The sequence below is a fragment of the Vanessa cardui genome, chromosome 22, assembly GCF_905220365.1.
Source record: "Vanessa cardui chromosome 22, ilVanCard2.1, whole genome shotgun sequence".
In the NCBI taxonomy this organism is placed as follows: domain Eukaryota; kingdom Metazoa; phylum Arthropoda; class Insecta; order Lepidoptera; family Nymphalidae; genus Vanessa; species Vanessa cardui.
In genome coordinates, this window is record NC_061144.1 from 4,399,014 (window position 1) to 4,417,401 (window position 18,388).

The 18,388-nt window shown below is 31.3% G+C and overlaps 1 protein-coding gene across 1 annotated transcript; it reads left to right on the top strand.

Moving 5' to 3' along the window:
• Window positions 1-942: 942 nt before the first annotated feature.
• LOC124539185 (nuclear pore glycoprotein p62-like) lies at window positions 943-18,335 on the top strand. The gene is made up of 13 exons (XM_047116483.1): window positions 943-1,144; window positions 1,997-2,044; window positions 2,198-2,293; window positions 2,639-2,763; window positions 5,671-5,789; window positions 9,028-9,160; window positions 9,759-9,909; window positions 10,000-11,085; window positions 12,253-12,334; window positions 13,106-13,274; window positions 14,937-15,112; window positions 17,395-17,506; window positions 17,932-18,335. The coding sequence occupies exons 1-13, from the start codon at window positions 1,078-1,080 to the stop codon at window positions 18,088-18,090; spliced, it is 2,523 nt and encodes an 840-aa protein (XP_046972439.1). The 5' UTR covers window positions 943-1,077; the 3' UTR covers window positions 18,091-18,335.
• Window positions 18,336-18,388: the final 53 nt, after the last annotated feature.

The window sequence follows — 18,388 nt, forward strand, 5'->3', positions numbered from 1 at the left end:
AAAGGGAGGTCATCAATTCGTCTGTATTTTTTTAATGTTCGAAATTCGAAAGTAACACACTGCTATGCCAAAGGTTATAATAATAAATTATATCTTATTATAAATATAAAATTCTAAAACAGAAAATATTTAACTCCTATCATTTTATTGAAAATGTTTTAGCAATTAATTGTTTAATAATTTGTTAAAGTTTAATTGATAGAGATTATTTTATGTAAATTTTAAAACGTTTATTTTACTATTTTTCTTAAAGATTCATTGTCACGAGACATAATTACATTATTGCGAGGGATTGAAAAATATATATGTTGGGGAACTAATCAAGAATTAATCAAATTTGAATTTATTTTGCTAAGCCATTTTCTACCGAAATTTCACTGTATTGCATTATTTTATATAACGTAATTCAATATACATTGAATTATTAATTTATTAGTTATATTATTTTATAAATGACATCCAGAAGTGTATCTATCCTGCGTTACGTTCTATTTTTAGGCAGCTAATGACCGAATCATTGCCATTTGAGATCGTTACAAATACAACCTTATTAAGTACACCATCTCCGCCGGTGAAAAACCAGGACTTGCGAAGTCGTCGACGAACATGATAATTGCATGCCCTCCGTTAAATTATAGCCCCGTAAACATTACAATCCTTAGAGAAAATAATAATATTTAATTTAAATATAATTTAATGTTAAAATATTGTTTTAAATACTAAACAAAATTTTGATTCAAATAAACGACGAATTTTGTGTCTGTGGTTTCGAAAACTATTAATTAAAATGAATACGTCATTGCATTCTATAACTTTCATAATAATAAATTTAAACATACGTTTTGTTGTTATTTTTTTCTCATATATTTTTTACAAAACAACACCATACAAAAAAAAACGAAACGAAACGTAAATATAAATTATAACATCTGGCAACACTGCTTAACGGTGATCTGATCGCGGCATTTATTTGTTGTGACATTGATAGCGGTTTATGTATTGCAACTATTTCCAAAAACTACTTTAAATAAATATCTTTATTATAAATATTGGTATCTTGATAACTAATTTTACACAATGAGTTTTTCGTTTGGTCAAGCAATAACAACTTCTGGTAGTACGTTTGGTACTACTACATCTTCAGGTATCTATTCGCTATTTTTTTCATTATCTATAATTAAAAGTATTTTTTATACTATTCTTATAAGCTTACACACCTTTAATAATATATGTACGTTTCGAAAAATATGCATATATATTTGTTTAATGTCATTTTTTTTCATTTTAGTTTACAGCAACATAACCTTAAATTTATTGTTTCTTATCGCTAAAAAACGTATGTGTTATAATGTTATAGTTTAAAAATGCAAATCAATTAGATATATTTAGCTTACAATAAACATCAAAACTGAGGTAGCTCGGAGGTTCTAAATATAAGTTTTAAATTTCTTTTTTATCAAGAGTAACAAAATTATTACATAGGAATTTGTATATTTATCCTATAATTTGATGATGAACTATTAAACTAATGATGCTTCTGCTAAATTATTAAACTTGACCAAAATAAAACCAACAGTGTCACCTAATACCCACAGAAGTAGAGATTCACTTAATAAATATAATTATAATAAATTTTACAACAAATGTAAAATGCTAAATGTCGATGGAGTAGTATTTATGTTAAGGCAACTGGAGCCGTCACATGAGACGCTAAGTCGCAACAGAGATTCTGACAAATTAATATATACTCTAATTTAGCCAAATTATTATAATGTTACTTATTATTGTTTTGAAAGTTACCAATACAAATGAATAAACTATAGCTCACTGATAGAATTTAATTCTTAATATAATTATTAGGATCTCCATGCTTTCGTTGCTCTAGTGCCTTCACTCCTTCCACCAGGCCATCCAGACTTTTAAATCCAACTCCAACAACAAGTGTTGATTTCATAATTGATATTGTTGTTTAATTTATTAATGTAAACATTTTCAGGGTCACTGTTTGGTGGTGGAGACAATAAAGCATTTCAAGGCGGCACAGGTCATATTTGAAATATATCACTAAAATATTATTAATCATTATTTACATAAATAATACACATGCAAAGAAACATAATACTAATAAAAATATAACTACATAGTAGCTTCTTATTAATAACTGTTTTATAATGTTGATTATTAATAATTATTACAGATAATAAAACAAGCGTCTTTGGTAGTCCTACAAGTAGTACACCAGCATTTGGAGGTTTTGCTCTCGGAGCTAAAACTACAGCTTCAACAGGCTTATGTAAGTTAAAATCTTATATTATAGTGTCTTCTATATGACAATTAAAAGTAAAGTATAATTTGTTGAATACAATTTATTATTAAATAATTACTTATTCTTACACTTATTGGATGATGTGTGTAGCTTGAAATAAGACTGGCAAGAAATAAATAATCAAAAGTCACGAATGATATGAAAACTTATTTCATTGTTTTTTTTTTAATAATACTTCAGACCGCCACATTATATTCATTAAAAAAAAATACTTTACAAACAGTTGTCTTTGTATATTATGGTTATTAGGTTCATTAATAGATATTCAGACAAGTTTTCGTCATGTAATATTTCATTATTGATCTATTTCAGTTTCAACGCCAGCAGCTACAAATGCGGGTTCAGCGTTCGGTGCAAACAAACCCCTATCATTCGGAGGGTTTACCTCACCACCGGTCCAAACAGTTGGCAGTCCTGGCTTTGGACAACAGAAACCGGTAAAATTCTTTTTTTCGCATAACATGTATTTATATTTAGAATATTTTAAAAGCATGCTATTATTAGATTGGTCTTCAAATCATTTTTCAGTCATACTATGTAATGTAAAATTTTTGAAGGGGGGCCAATTGTAATATAATTGGCTAAAAATAAATTTAAATTTAAAAAAATAATATTAATTTTCTTCGAGGCAAACTAAAAATTCGGTAGAGCTGGACAAGGTTTTTAAATTAAACAAATCCTCGAAAGAAAGTGCTCCGGAAGTCAGTTAAATAACCCTTCAACATTACAAGTAGATTTACAAAAAAGGCAAATCTATGTTATAAATTAATTTATTCACAAGAATAGAATATAAAAAAATAATTTTAACAATTGTAAAATCTTAAATTTAAAGAGTAACAAAATCGGGCGCCTGGATGTTTACATCCATTTAAAATACATTAAATTTAATTAAATATTATAAATTGTAAATTTTTCAAAGTTAACAAAAAATATTTTAAAGTTAGACTAAGTTATGTTATTAAAAGTTTCTCCAAAAAAAAAATATTCAAATATAAATTATTAGAATTAGGTGTAAATAAAGTTACAACAATGTATAAATATTATTTTTTAAAAAAAAAGTTTGAATGCCAAATTTTCATAAGATTATAAAATGTATACTAAATCCCACGAAGTTCCAAAATTGCGGTAAAAATAAATATGTAAAAATTACATACCGAAATCCAGAAGTTAAATAAATGTTATAAAGTTTTCACTTCCTTTACGGTTTCTAAAATTTTATCTTCAAAATATCCAATGAAATTAAGTTCAAATGTTCTTCGAAAAGCGTTGACAATAATCCACTCGAAGATACAGCCAAAGAAGATAATTCAAGGAATAATCCACGATAACACAGTTGTAGAAAATAACTGTAGAAAATAATGGTAGAAAAATACCAATTGAAAATAAACTGTTGAAAATAACCATTGAAAATAATTGTTGAAAATAATTGTCGAAAATAATGGTTGAAAATAACTGCAAAAGAGAAACAATTCTAATTAGAACCTAACACGAATTTCGAAAATCTATAGTTTCACTTTAATAATTCAAACAACTTACCCGGTCAATCCCGGTTATTTTCCAAAAATAACAAAATGCATCATGGGAAATATTCTAAAAATTCCCTGTAAAGAACCACAATCGTTGTTACGAAACCGAACAATTGAAATAAATTCAAATTTCGAAGAAAGTTTTTCGACTTACCACGAGGCGACAAATATCCAAATTTATTTTTGTAATCCGACATCGATTTACTTCCAATCGTTTAAATTAAGACATTTCGTGCCTTAAAACTTCAATTTTCAACAATATTCAATAGTTTAAACCAAATAAAAGTTACAAAAACTTTGAAAATAATTTAGCGTCACATTTCGACTTAAAAGGCGGAAGGAAAGTGAGGTCTTAGACAAATGTCAAAGATCATCTCAAAGATAATATAAAGATAATAAATCACAATTAGGTCAGGAACGCATAATGCATAAAAAGTGCATTTTTATTTGAAATGTCAAATTTAGCGGTATTTTTAAATAACGCATAAACATAGCCTTAGAAATGGTTGTCAAAGTCAAATGACAGATGACATCCGATAACGTATGTTAGAAATTTAATATTTTTTTGACGAAATTATTTAAAAATGGATGAAACATGTAACGTGCGCCACAATTACGTTACAACTAATATGTACATAAACTCATGTGCATTCTCATAATCCAACGAGATAAAGTTCTAAGATTAAGCAGGATTGATAAATAAATAAATATGAGACATCACATAAATTAACTCTGATCCCAATGTAAGTAGCTAAAGCACTTGTGTTATGGAAATCAGAAGTAACGACGGCACTACAAACACCCAGACCCAGACAACATAGAAAACTAATCATAATCTACATTGACTCAGCTGGGAATCGAACCCGGGACCTCGGAGAGGCGTACCCATGAAAACCGGTGTACACACCTCTCGACCACGGAAACTGAAAATTAAAGAAATGGAAGCTACGATTGAGATTCATCAATTCCCAGTCTTTAATTTCATATAGATTACCCGATTAAGTTATGACACATACTAGCAACTTTATGTGTTTAAAATTATATGAATATCTTTTTACTGGCCAAACCTGGGATAGCTAGACCAATATAAAAAAGCGTGGAGTTAATACCTGTTGTCTTACAAGCCTATATTAATTTAAATAATTGTATTTAACTAACATGACTCTGTATTTTTTAAATGTTAAAAAAAGAGTAACTACTGAGTTTCTTGCCGGTTCTTCTCGGTAGAATCTACTTTCCGAACCAGTGGTAGCTTCCCTTAACTGTAAAATGATCAAATCAAATTTACCATTATCTTTTTTTATTTTATTTTTATTTATTTATTTATCTTTTTTTTTTTACTGTAGATATATTTATAATATTTGTGTATTTAGATGTAGTATAAGTATAATAATTTAGTATATATGTATTTATTATGTTATAGATATTTATGTAAGCGTAATATATATTATATTAAAATTCTTTTATATTATATATATTATATTAATATTGTTTCTTTTATATAATATTACTAAGAGTATCTAATGTTGCACTATTTATACCTGCTATATAACACTATCTCTCACAGCTGTGGGTTGGCTGGAAGAAATTTCTTTTAGAAATAAGCCCACCATTGTAAACAAAAATTTCATGTATAAAACTACGATGTAAAATTTCTCAGTGCAATAAAGAGTATTATATATATATAAAATGAAGATTCAAGAGTGCTTGTAAAAGCATACTTGAATAAAGTTTATTATGATTTGATTTGATTTGAATACGCTGTAAAACAGATTGACGACTAAAATATTTGAATAACATTTTTGTTTTATATTTCAGGCAAATCCAACAGACAAACCGCAGTCAGCATTTGGAACAGCTACGCAGCAGGCTCCTGCATTTGGTACACCCGCAACCCAAGGTAATGATCCACTAATATTAATACTTCTCAATCTCCGGTAATTTAGGTTTTTTTTAATTTTTATTAGGACAACCAACAGTAGATACAATATCACAGTAGATACATTTCAAAATTATCAAGGTTATATTTCTACTATTTACAGGTAGTTCATTGTGCATTAGAATATTATTGAAAATATAAATTATATAATAGATTATAAAAACATACGACATTATTTTATGATTGAATTGAGGGCGACTATCATGACATATCTCTAAATCATAGTACGCCACAAATTAGATGTAGCATCGGAAAATGCAATGGAATGAAAATAAAACCGGTTACTGCCGACTTATACAACCAATAGAAATAGCTCTCTATCGCGCCATTCGAAGCTGTTCGTCGCTATAGATTCTTGCGTCAGAGAAAACAAGTGCATGTAAATCGACTTGTCAAATTGACGATTACATTAGGTCATATGATATTACAAGTTTACTGAATTAATGTGAGTCCCTCACATTAATTCAGTTTAAATAGAATTTTGATAAAAGTTCTGGACAGTCAACGAAAAGTCAAAAAAAGTCAGGTTAAATATTTATTTTTTTCTCTTTTCAATCTGTATAACCCACGAAATGTTGCCAAGATTCATTTCAGAAAAAATTATACAAATATTTTTTGGCTTTCAATATTAATAAGACTTTTATATTGAGCAACCACAATACAATGAAGAAGTTGCATAATGTTTTAAATGTTATATTCAACGTAATGGTAATAAAATGTAGATCAAAACTAATCCATCACTGAGAGAATTTTTGAAATCCATCAATAAATTACTTAGATTATTAAAGTTTTCGTATTTTATTACGCAACGTCTGTAGTTTACGAGTCGTCTGTGACGTCATTTGACCTTTTCGACGTCACAGCATCACGAATCATTCAAGTATTAGTTTGAGGGTCGCGCTCTTACTTTGTTTTTTTACGTAATTTCTTCTATATGTGGAAAATATAGAAACTCTTTCATTCTAGCTATTAAGGGATTAGTTTTATTTAATATTTTTCTAACTGAGCTTTTAAATATATCAAAATCTATAGCCAGACGCACAGAGGAATCGTCTAAGCGAATTTTCTCGAGAAATACTTTCTGAAAGTAGTTACAAGAAAAAAGATCCTCTGGTAACCCCATATAAAAAATAAAATTTTTAGTTATTTTATTTAAGGTATCATTGCGATATTGAGGCTTTATTTTGACTGAGAAAGAACTAGTTGAATTTGTACTGTTTTGTGAAAATACTTTTTTTTATATTTCATTTATTACATCCAAAGGCTCGCAGATGCCCGTGCCTTTTTTTACATTTTATATTAAACATTTTGGCGTTTTATATTTTATACTAAAGAGCTGAGATGGCCCAGTGGTTAGAACGCGTGCATCTTAACCGATGATTGCGAGTTCAAACCCAGGCAAGCACCACTATATATATGTGCTTAATTGTGTTTATAATTCATCTCGTGCTCGGCGGTGAAGGAAAACATCGTGAGGAAACCTGCATGTGTCTAATTTCATCGAAATTCTGCCACATGTGCATTCCACCAACCCGCATTGAGACAGCGTGGTGGAATATGTTCCAAAACCCTCTCCTTAATGGAAGAGGAGGCCTTATCTCAGCAGTGGGAAATTTACAGGCTGTTACTTTACTTTTTTTTACTTTACTAAAAATCGGCAGATCTTCGCTGGAAATCATTCTTGTCGTCTTCTTGGGAGACATGGCCCACACTGACATTTTCTTTTATATTTTAGAATAGTATATACATAATCTATAATAAATAAAAAATTGTGAAAATACTGATGCTTTTGATCTGATGCTTACAGAAGACATCGATATGCTTGATGGAGAGTTCTGAGAATATTCGTAAATAATTTTGGACTGTTCCCTCTTACGATTTTTAGCACTGTTTGATTTTTCTGTGAACTTATGATGTTTACTTGAACTCCTTTGTTTCTCTTTTTCATTTTAATGATTATCTGATCCTCGAAATGTAATGTTCTCTGCTAGCGGATCCTCTGTTTCATCTGACTCCATGGAATCACACACAATAAATTTAAAACATTGAAAAGAAGATGATTGACTTGATGTCAACGGTGCTTCTTTTGTTAAAAGACTGTCATAATTTTTTTATGGTATAGGTTGGCGGACGAGCATATAGGCCACCTGATGGTAAGTGGTCACCATCACCCATAGACAATGAAGCTGTAAGAAATATTAACTATTCCTTACATCATCAATGTGCCACCAACCTTGGGAACTAAGGCGTTATGTTCCTTGTTTGTGTAGTTACACTAGCTCACTCACCTTTCAGACCGGAACACAACAATACCGAGTACTGTTATTTGGCGGTGGAATAACTGATGAGTAAATTGAAATTGACATCTTTTTTCATATACTTCTCGTTCTTTTTTAGGTTTCACCTTTTGACAGACAAATTTATGAGGCTATATTTCGGGTTTTAGCTTTAATGTTCCTCCAACTAGTCGATATTTTACTAAATTTTCAGTGTCATATTCAACCTGTAAAAAAATTATATTTTCACAGTACTTAAATAAATTTACATAAAATATATAGTTATTTTTACGGAATCAGTTAATCCAAACTTACTCACGACTCCATAGATATATTGATTAACTAATTGTTTCTTACATCAAAATCAATCAAATATTTAGTGGTTTTAGGGCCAAATAAATTACGCTTTATTAATTGGCGCCAATTGTTTCTTATTGTTATATTATTTGGTACACGAAAAAGTATCTTATTGGGATTTTTAAGTGTTTTGCTTTGACACATAGGATATACAATACAATATTTGTAGGCATTTTTTTAACTTCTGCCATCGGATCATTAACAAAATCCGAATCTAACGGTGTGAGCAACTACACAACTTCGTACGTACTCGGCAAACACCCGTTGGGTCATAGGTCAGATGACGTCACACGACTGAACGCTTGTAACAAAATTATTCTATCAACTCCAACTTCAGAGTCCCATAACTTTCTTATTTCTAAAGATATTTTATCGATTCTTTCACGAGTTTGTTTTATTTCATCTAAATTTGAATAATGTATCAATAAAAAAAAATTGTAAACTTCTTTATTCTGTTCATGTCACAAACCAAGTTACGGAAACTATTACGACAAAATCTGTATGCAACAAATGAATTTCTACTACAAATGTATCCAGGCCTTTGCCTACCAGTGGAAGATTCAAGGACATTATTATTTATAAGTACTTTGGACTGATTTGTAGAATGAATTGTGATTTAATTTCAGCGTCAATGTTTGGGTCTCCAACGGGCTCTGGATTCGCCTTCGGCAAAACAGGCGGTAGTTTCAATTTTAACACACCTGCCTCTGGATTCTCTGCACCTCAAACAGCTGCCGTACGTTAATTGTTTATTACAATCTTTTGTTTTATTATTAAATTGGACTTTAACGACGTTCATGGTATAAAAAAAATTAACGAATTAATCAAAGTTACTGCTATAATTGTCATTTATAGATTATTGTAATATTAATTACAAACTCTTGTCTTATTTTCTCCTTTTCGAACCGCACAATCACTTTTATCGTTACTTTCTTATGTAGTTGACATATGCATCCCTATTGCGAGTCATTCATCCCGGATATGTAGTTTTAATATCGGGAGTTCGCGAGGGACCAATTTTATAACCACTACTATTTAATACTTGTATATATGATAGCTAACTGCATTCAAAATTACAAACTATCCATTTCGCTAACTACCTCAAATTTGCAATAGTTGAAAGAATATTTTTCACTGATTCTTCAAAAAAAATTTGAATATACCCTTAAAATCTTTTCCTTACTACTAACGGAAAAGGTATTGACGATTTTCTTATTAGAATTTTAAGACATCACGATAAATTTGTGATTGCATATAATGAGACTTTACATAATATAGAATAATCAAATGGTTCTATTTTGTAATTACACAATTGTCTCGTTTATATATTCTAGGCTACAACAGCCGCAGGCCAACAAACGGCACAGCCTTTCAACCAAAACACAACACCGGGTCAACAATCTTCTCTAGGTTTTGGACAATCTGCATTCGGTTCTAAACCATTCAGCTTTAATGCTTCGAATCCTGCCTCTACTACCTCAGCAGGTATATTTAAAACTTTCAATATTTTAACTGTAACTATTGAGCTATTATACTAAAGCATATTATCAATCTTTGCGATATAAATGCTTTCAGGATCAACTTTTGGGACATCAGCATCGTTTTCATTTGCACAAACTGGTCAAACTACTAATCAAGCAACACAACAACAACAACAACAACCACCGCCAAGCTTCGGATCAACATTCACAACTCAACAACCAACATTTGGCAGCACAACAACGACTCAATCAAGTTCCTATTTTGGTAGTGCTCAACCGACACCAACTTTTGGAGGTCAAACGACTGCAGCTCCGAGTTTTGGAGCACCACAGACAACACAACAATCTTTGAATTTCGGAAATGTTCAAACAAGTCAACCACCTACTTTTGGAGCCAATCAGACAACACAACCCGCCTTTGGAGCAACTGCTACTACTCAGTCAGCGTTTGGAGTGACTCCAACTAGCCAACCAGCTTTTGGAACAACGCCAACATCTCAAACAGCCTTCGGAACTGTCTCGACTTCTCAATCCGCTTTTGGAACAACACAACCAACAACACAAACAGCTTTTGGAACAACTGCAACGAGTCAACCGGCCTTTGGAACAACTCCGACGAGTCAACCGACTTTCGGAACGACTCCAACGAGTCAAACGGCTTTTGGAATAACGTCAACTCCACAATCAGGCTTTGGCACAACTCCCACTACTCAATCTGCTTTTGGTACGTCTCCAGCAACTCAGTCGGCTTTTGGGACCACGCCAACAACTCAATCAGCATTTGGAACAACACCAGCGACTCAATCGAGCTTTGGATCACCTCAAACTAGTCAAGCACTAAGCTTTGCAAAACCTCAAACGAGTCAGCCGTCAAATTTCGCGATACCAACACTACCAAATACTTCAGGTGCAAAAACGATTCAGCCGATTCAACCAACATTTGGTCAAACAAGCCAACCATCGACATTTGGTACAACAGCTCAAACAACTCAAACAGCTACACTAAGCTTTGGAACAACCAGTCAAACTACACAACCAACTAGCTTGGCAACTACCACTCAGTCTGGTTTTGGCTTTGGGGCCAAGACAGCAAGTACTACGTCAAGTGGTCTCTCTTTTGGTACAACTTCAGCTTTGTCATTTGGCAAGCCAACTTCAACTGCTGCTACATCAGGGACAAGTAAGTCTTTACTAAATTTTTTTATGGTATAGGTTGGCGGACGAGCATATGGGCCACCCGATGGTAAGTGGTCACCATCGCCCATAGACAATGACGCTGTAAGAAACATTAACTAATCCTTACATCGTCAATGTGAACTAAGATGTTATGTCCCTCGTGCCTGTAGTTACACTGGCTCACTCACCCTTCAAACCGGAACACAACAATACTGACTACTGTTATTTGGCGGTAGAATAACTGATGAGTGGGTGGTACCTACCCAGACGGGCTAGCACAAAGCCCTACCACCAAGTAAATTCTAGATTTAAACTAAATGTGCCTACAATATTTTGAAGCATTTTCAAGAATTTAATTTAGTATTCTAAAATTGTGTGCAAATCAATCCAAAAAGTTTTAACTCATTTTTGAAGCAGTCTGTTTTCTGAGTAGCGTCATTAAACGTCAGTTGTCTTTATATTTACGTTGACAGTTATTTTAATCTAAATCTGTAAAGTGATGTGATTATATATTTGGTATATTTTCTATGGAAATAAGTTGTAAAACAATGTTTGAAACTTGATCAATTTTGCAGAAAGCATACTATATGGTGATATAGATACAGGAAAAAAATAATTACAATTTTTTTGTAACAAAAAAGTTCTAGTCTTTTAAGTACAATAGTAACCAATATTACACTCTTCTTGCGAATTATGAGTTATAGTAAAAGGTACAAATCAAGCTAGAGAAAGGCAAATAAGTATTCTAGTCATATTTTGGAACAGCTCTTAATTAGTATTAGTGAATAATTTTGAAATCAATAATTCAACAGTACATTATCTTGATCATCTCGCATCAATATAAATGTTAATATATAGCAAAGTATAGGTGAGTATTTACTTCAAATGTGTTCATAATTAGCTAGATATGTATGAGAATGCAGCTGTCTAACTAGTTGCATTTTGAAATCATCAATTTTTAACATTTATATTGCATTATTATTTTTATCAATGCATTTATTTTCAAATATTTTAATAATTGTTAACCTGTACTATAAATTTATAAAACTACACAGTTTTTAAGCGTGAGTCTGAACAATTAGAAAAGTGTTAAGAAAAAAAATTGCATTTGTGAACCCATTCTAGATGAAAAATATAAATAAAACATAATATTTCATTCTGATATTTCCAGCGTCAACTACAACGCCGTCGGGTATAACGGCGTTGGGAAAATCGACTGCCACGACTATGCCATCCCTGACAACTGCCACTACGTGAGTAATTAGTATATATTATATAAAAAAATACTTAATATCTTTTTTTAACCGACTTCAAATAAAAGAGGTTATCAATTCTACATGTATATATGTACACCAAAACTTAGATGTAGCATCGGCAAAATTCGTAAAACCGATCACATCCGAATTGAGTATGCTATCCCAAATTATCAATATTTATTTCTTATGTGAATATGATCTTTGCACAAACGTAATAACTTGTAATATCATATGACCTAATATATTCGTCAATTTGACACGTCGATGTACATGTACTTGCTTTCTCTGACGCGTGAATCTATAGCGACGAATAGCGTCGAATGGCGCGGTAGGGAGCTATTTCTATTGGTCGTGTAAATCGGCAGTAATCGGTTTTATTTTCATTCTATTGCATTTTCCGATGCTACATTTAATTTGTGTCGTACTATACATATGTAACTTTGTTGAGATTGAATAATATTTCAGTACGATGATACATTTAGGCTTCCAAGCCTTTACTTAATTTGAATGTAAGTTTATATGCCTTTTTCATTTAGCTGCTCTTTGATTATAATAGTGAAAGAGGATATGGTTTGAAAGAATGTTACTTGTGAGATGACGTCTGACAGAGAAGTATGGAAGGAGAAGACATGCTGCGCCGACCCCAAATAATATTGGGATAAGGGCAGGAGGATGATTATTGATTATAATAGTTTTATTCAGTTAATTGTAGTCCTAGCTCTTGATATATAAACAATTAATCATATAATATTTTTGTTAATATTCCAGCACTACAGCCTCCGGACCGCCAGCGGTTATATCATCGATAACATTCTCACAGCTAGAGGAGAGCATCAACAAGTGGACGCTGGAACTAGAAGAGCAAGAGAGCAGTTTCATCAACCAAGCCACACAGATCAACGCTTGGGACAGGTTACTGGTCGCTAACGGAGAGAAGGTTAGTGTTGATTGATTATCAGGGTTGTCAATGTGTGGGGAATTCCCCAAATTGCGGGGAATCGTAAGTCGATTGGGGATTAGTGTGGGGATTTTTACATGTGGGGAAAATGAGGGGAATTTATACGTATGCGTTTGATACCAAAACGATCAGTAATTGATTGTTTACCCGTCTTTTAGTTAGTACAAAAATTGAATTGTAGTCGATTATTAGTTGGACTAGTCTGATTCAACGGATAAAAAAAGATCGTCAGTAACCATGACCAGTCTGATGCAAAGAAAAGAAAAAAAAAAGGTCGTCAGTCACCATGACTAGTCTGATTTAACGAAATTTACCTCGAATATTGGATTTTATTGTTAGGAAATGAAAAACAAACATACAAAAACATGATTTTTTCTTTATTTCTGTGTGGGGAATTGGGACATTTCTTTCCCCCAATTTGGGGAATTTCACTAACATTTTTGGGGAATTAGGTGAATAGGCATCGGCAACCCTGTTGATTATATATGACAGGGATTTGGCCTGATATCTTAAGTACTCGAAGAACTGTGTAGGTATGACTTGGTTTCATCATCAGCGAAGTTCAAACATTTTTAACTCTAGAATAATACAAGGGTTCTTATCCCTTATCTGGGTACCTACCTGTCAAATCAAATCAAATCTACAACAACAACAACAACAGGCTGTAAATTCCCACTGCTGGGCTAAAGGCCTCCTCTCCCTTTGTGGAGAAGGTTTTTCCACCACGCTGTTCCAATGCGGGTTGATGGAATACACATGTGGCAGAATTTCCATGAAATTTGTCATATGGAGGTTTCCTCACGATGTTTTCCTTCACCGCCGAGTACGAGATGAATTATAAAGACAAATTAAGCACATGAATCAGCGGTGCTTGCCTGGGTTTGAACCCGCAATCATTGGTTAAGATGCTCGCGTTCTAACCACTGGGCCATCTCGACTCAAATCTAGAAATACTTTATTCATGTAGGCCTTTACAAGCACTTTTGAATCGTCTGACTGCTCTCATAACTTATGATGTCGCTAAGCACTACTACTTAGGATTACTGTATTCCAGTAACTTCTTAGTACACAAGTTTTGTGGCACGGGTGCAATGTTAAAACTAAATATTTTTTATTTATTCAGAATTTGTTTATTTAAGACATCACATTAGCAACTTTAAAAATTTACAGCATTTCTTTACTATATTGTCCATGTATTATATGCAATAACAGTCCCCTCGAATCACTATCTATTAAAAAAAACACATCAAAATATGTTGCTTATTTTAGATATAAGCATAAATAGGGTCAGAAAGTGACAAGCAACTTTGTTTTATACTATATAGAGATGGTTAATATTTCCTTCAGTGCCAATGTCTTTGTGACATCTACTTACCATCAGGTGGCTGATTTGTCAATCAACCTGTTTATTTTAAATAAAATAAAAACTTGTTACGAATATAACATTACTGTTTTTTTTTATTATTATTACAGTTATTAATTACGGTATATTTACCATAGTTTTTATTTTTATGCGTTGGAGTTATATATTACGACATTATCTACGAATGTCTTGTTCACGAGACTGCCCGACGAACTCCAACGGAAAAAAAACGTGGTATATATTAATATCTGTAATAACATTATTGGTTAAAATTACAGATACTAGAACTTAATGATGCAGTGGAGACAGTCAAAAACGAACAACAAAGTCTAGAACACGAACTAGATTTTGTGCTAGCTCAGCAGAAAGAGCTAGAAGATCTTCTAGCGCCACTTGAGAAACAACTTCTAGAAGATAAGAGTGACAGAATGAGAGATCCAGAAAGAGAGCACATGTGAGTATGCATGTTTTTTTTTTTTATTTATTTATGGTCCACAAAACAGATTATAACTAAAGACACATTTAATATATAATTAAACATTATAGCAAGCTAAGTTATAACCCAACAAGTATGTGAACACAGATTGTAGACGAAATATTTCACTTATAAAAATCAAATAACATCAGCACTTGAGAATACATTGTATACATTACAAAAAACAATAAATGAAAAGAAAAAATTATACAGAAAAATATGAACAAGTTATGACAATGAAAAATAAAATGAATATATGAAATGGTGAAATGAGGAACTAAATAATGAATAAGAAAATAGATTTAAACACTATTATTACTTGTTAATTGAAAATATTGAAACCAATTGTTTTCTAAATAGATTTAGGTTATTGTTGAAAATGTCAATACCCTCATCCGCGTCCTTTTCGAGAAAAATTTTGTGCGCGACACATACGACCGATTACTTAAATATAAACCGAATTTATTTGAACTGCCCAATATCAGCTTGCGTTATATAGCCCGTTTCAATAATCGGGCTATTTAGTTCATATAGCCTATTTCTATTATTATGGACTATATAATATAATGCTACAATTCACGGGCGCAAACCAAGACAAGTAAAGATAAATTTCAGTAGACGAAATATGAAATTTGCGAAATTATGTAAAGTTTAAAATCAAATTATTTTCCATTCAATAAGCTACTTACTAGTTACTTAAAAGAATTCATATGTAATTGTTAAAAGAATAATAATATATATTATGATATAATTATTCGATATTTAATAAAAATATAAATACTACTTAATACAAAGTAGAACCAAGAAATTTGATAGTCACATGTGTAAAATCGAAATACTTTATTTTATTATATAAGCACTTAAGTCGTTTTATACAATTGGATTAATCATATAACTCACTGGTAGCTTTCCTTTATAATAAATATAAATATGTCTCGATAAAAATCAATGGAGAATGAACATAACGCTTTTTATCATCTAAAAATCTTAAAGTATGATTATGCTTTATATTTATTGTATTAAATTCAGTTACTCGAGACCAAATCATCCCAATAAGGAGTTTGGTCCTTGCAAAAATTTGTTTCTCAAAGAACACGGTTTTGATATATTGATGTTCAGTGTCGGCTTGTTATATTTGTTCCGTAGGTGTCCTGTTAGGGAAATAGGGGATGTTTTGGTCTCGAGATTGCGTCTGTCGTCAGCGCGATTTAAAAGTACTGTGACGCCATCTATGGCGATACGAGTGAAAATAATTTTCCACTAGTACGAAGTGCGTTTTCCTTGTTTATTGTAGGTTTTCATTCGTTTTTTATATTGTATAGATGTATATTTGTATTGTAATCGCAATCGTATGGTAAGAAAATATAACAGTAAGTAATATAACATTGGACAAGTTGAGTGATACACTAATAGTTGGTACATTTAAATTATGAGTAGAATTAGTTAATAAACGCACTCCACGATTTACGACATTTAAAATAAATTACTAAATAAAAACAAAATAAAGAAAATATTACTAATAAAAAAATACATACTGCTAATTTAATATAATAAACTTATGTATTATTTACACATAACTAAATATAAAATATGTACTAAATTGTAACACAACCACCAATACTGTGTACAGCAATCCAGCTTGATTGATTTTAGAAATCTTGTAAAATTTTACTGACGTACACTCCAGTACTAATGCTAAAATTATTATTCAAAATTAGGAACTCTTAAATATTTACTTTTAAAAAGGCGTATATCAATTATTTTCGTTAATCAAACTAGATGTATTGTATATAGAACAAAAATTATACATCAAACATATTAATTGACAAAGGCTCTTTATATTCGAAATACGTTATTTAAAATTAAAGGTAATTTTTGTTATGATATAAAAGATATGCGTTATTTCATATTTTATAAAGTCATTAGGTGGATGGGCATATTGTGTCAACTGGCTTGGTGGTAGAATATATGATGAGTTAGAGGTACCTACCCAGAGTAGCTTGTTCAAAGCCTTAACACCAAATGAAATCTAAGAATATCTTCTTAGCTAAATATTATATTATAATAAGGCACGATATTTTGCATTCCTCTCTCTTTTTCGAAATAAATATTTTCCAAACAGACTGTAACATTTATCTGAATGTAAGAGTAAAAGAAATATAAGGACAAATTTACATGTATATTGTATATATGTATATGTACAATTTTAACAATATACTTCAATCAATATAATCCAATAATAATAAATAAAATATTTTCAGGTACACCCTAGCTGAAACTTTAGACACACAACTACGTCAGATGTCCGAAGACCTCAAGGAAGTCATTGAACATTTGAATGAAACGAACAGAAGTCAAGACAATAACGATCCTGTAAGTTTTAACTTAAAACCTTCACAAACATTGCACAGAAACTTAAAATCAACTCTTTTTAGGCTTTTTTTGCGAGCACTATTATTATGTATGGCAATGTATATTTACGTGTACGACGTATCTTTTTTTGCATCGTCAAATAAATGACATAATTTGAATAAAATGAAAATGTAAGAAACACCCGGCATACCTTTTGTTAATCTTAAAAACTGAAATTGACACCATGACAGTAGTGCCCTATCAAAAACCTACTTGTGTTTGGATAACTAAAAGTAAATAAGAAAGTAACAATAATTTAACATAATCCACCTGAGAACACTGGAATCAAGCAATGTCCTGAAACCTGTTCTGAATAACATTAAACATAATTGCTCTGTTTCGTAAATAATAACCTCCCTAATATTTTTTTAATCATTTACTTTCAGATCGTGCAAATAGGTCGTATACTCAACGCTCATATGTCGTCAATGCAATGGATAGACAGCTCCATTGCCCAGATATCAACTAAGCTGGACCAGTTAAAGACTACCCACGATACACTGAGGAGGGACAATGAAAGATCCTTCCAACTTACCTATAATTGATAATTAATTGTGTTTTTGAAATTATTTGTAAAAGTATTACTTTTTCTGTTGATAAGTTGCAAGTTGTTAAATGCTCATGCTCCATTTCAATAATCAATACAATTTATTCAATACCAAAAATTATTACAAAAGATCATTTTTTTTGGTTTTTTCATACACTTCAGTTGTGATCAATACATTGAAATATAATAAACATATTTATTAACTTTCATTGTTTGAGTTTTATGTAGAATTCCATTGTTTCTCATACTGATCAAAATAATGTAATGTTTAAATGTTATATAAAATAAATAAAAAT

Excerpts from the sequence above, each read along its gene's own strand:
- LOC124539185 (XM_047116483.1), top strand. The coding sequence starts at position 1,078 with ATGAGTTTTTCGTTTGGTCAAGCAATAACAACTTCTGGTAGTACGTTT. Across the intron at positions 9,910-9,999 it reads TGCCTCTACTACCTCAGCAG|GATCAACTTTTGGGACATCA; the intron begins GTATATTTAAAA and ends AAATGCTTTCAG. Across the intron at positions 17,507-17,931 it reads GTCAAGACAATAACGATCCT|ATCGTGCAAATAGGTCGTAT; the intron begins GTAAGTTTTAAC and ends ATTTACTTTCAG.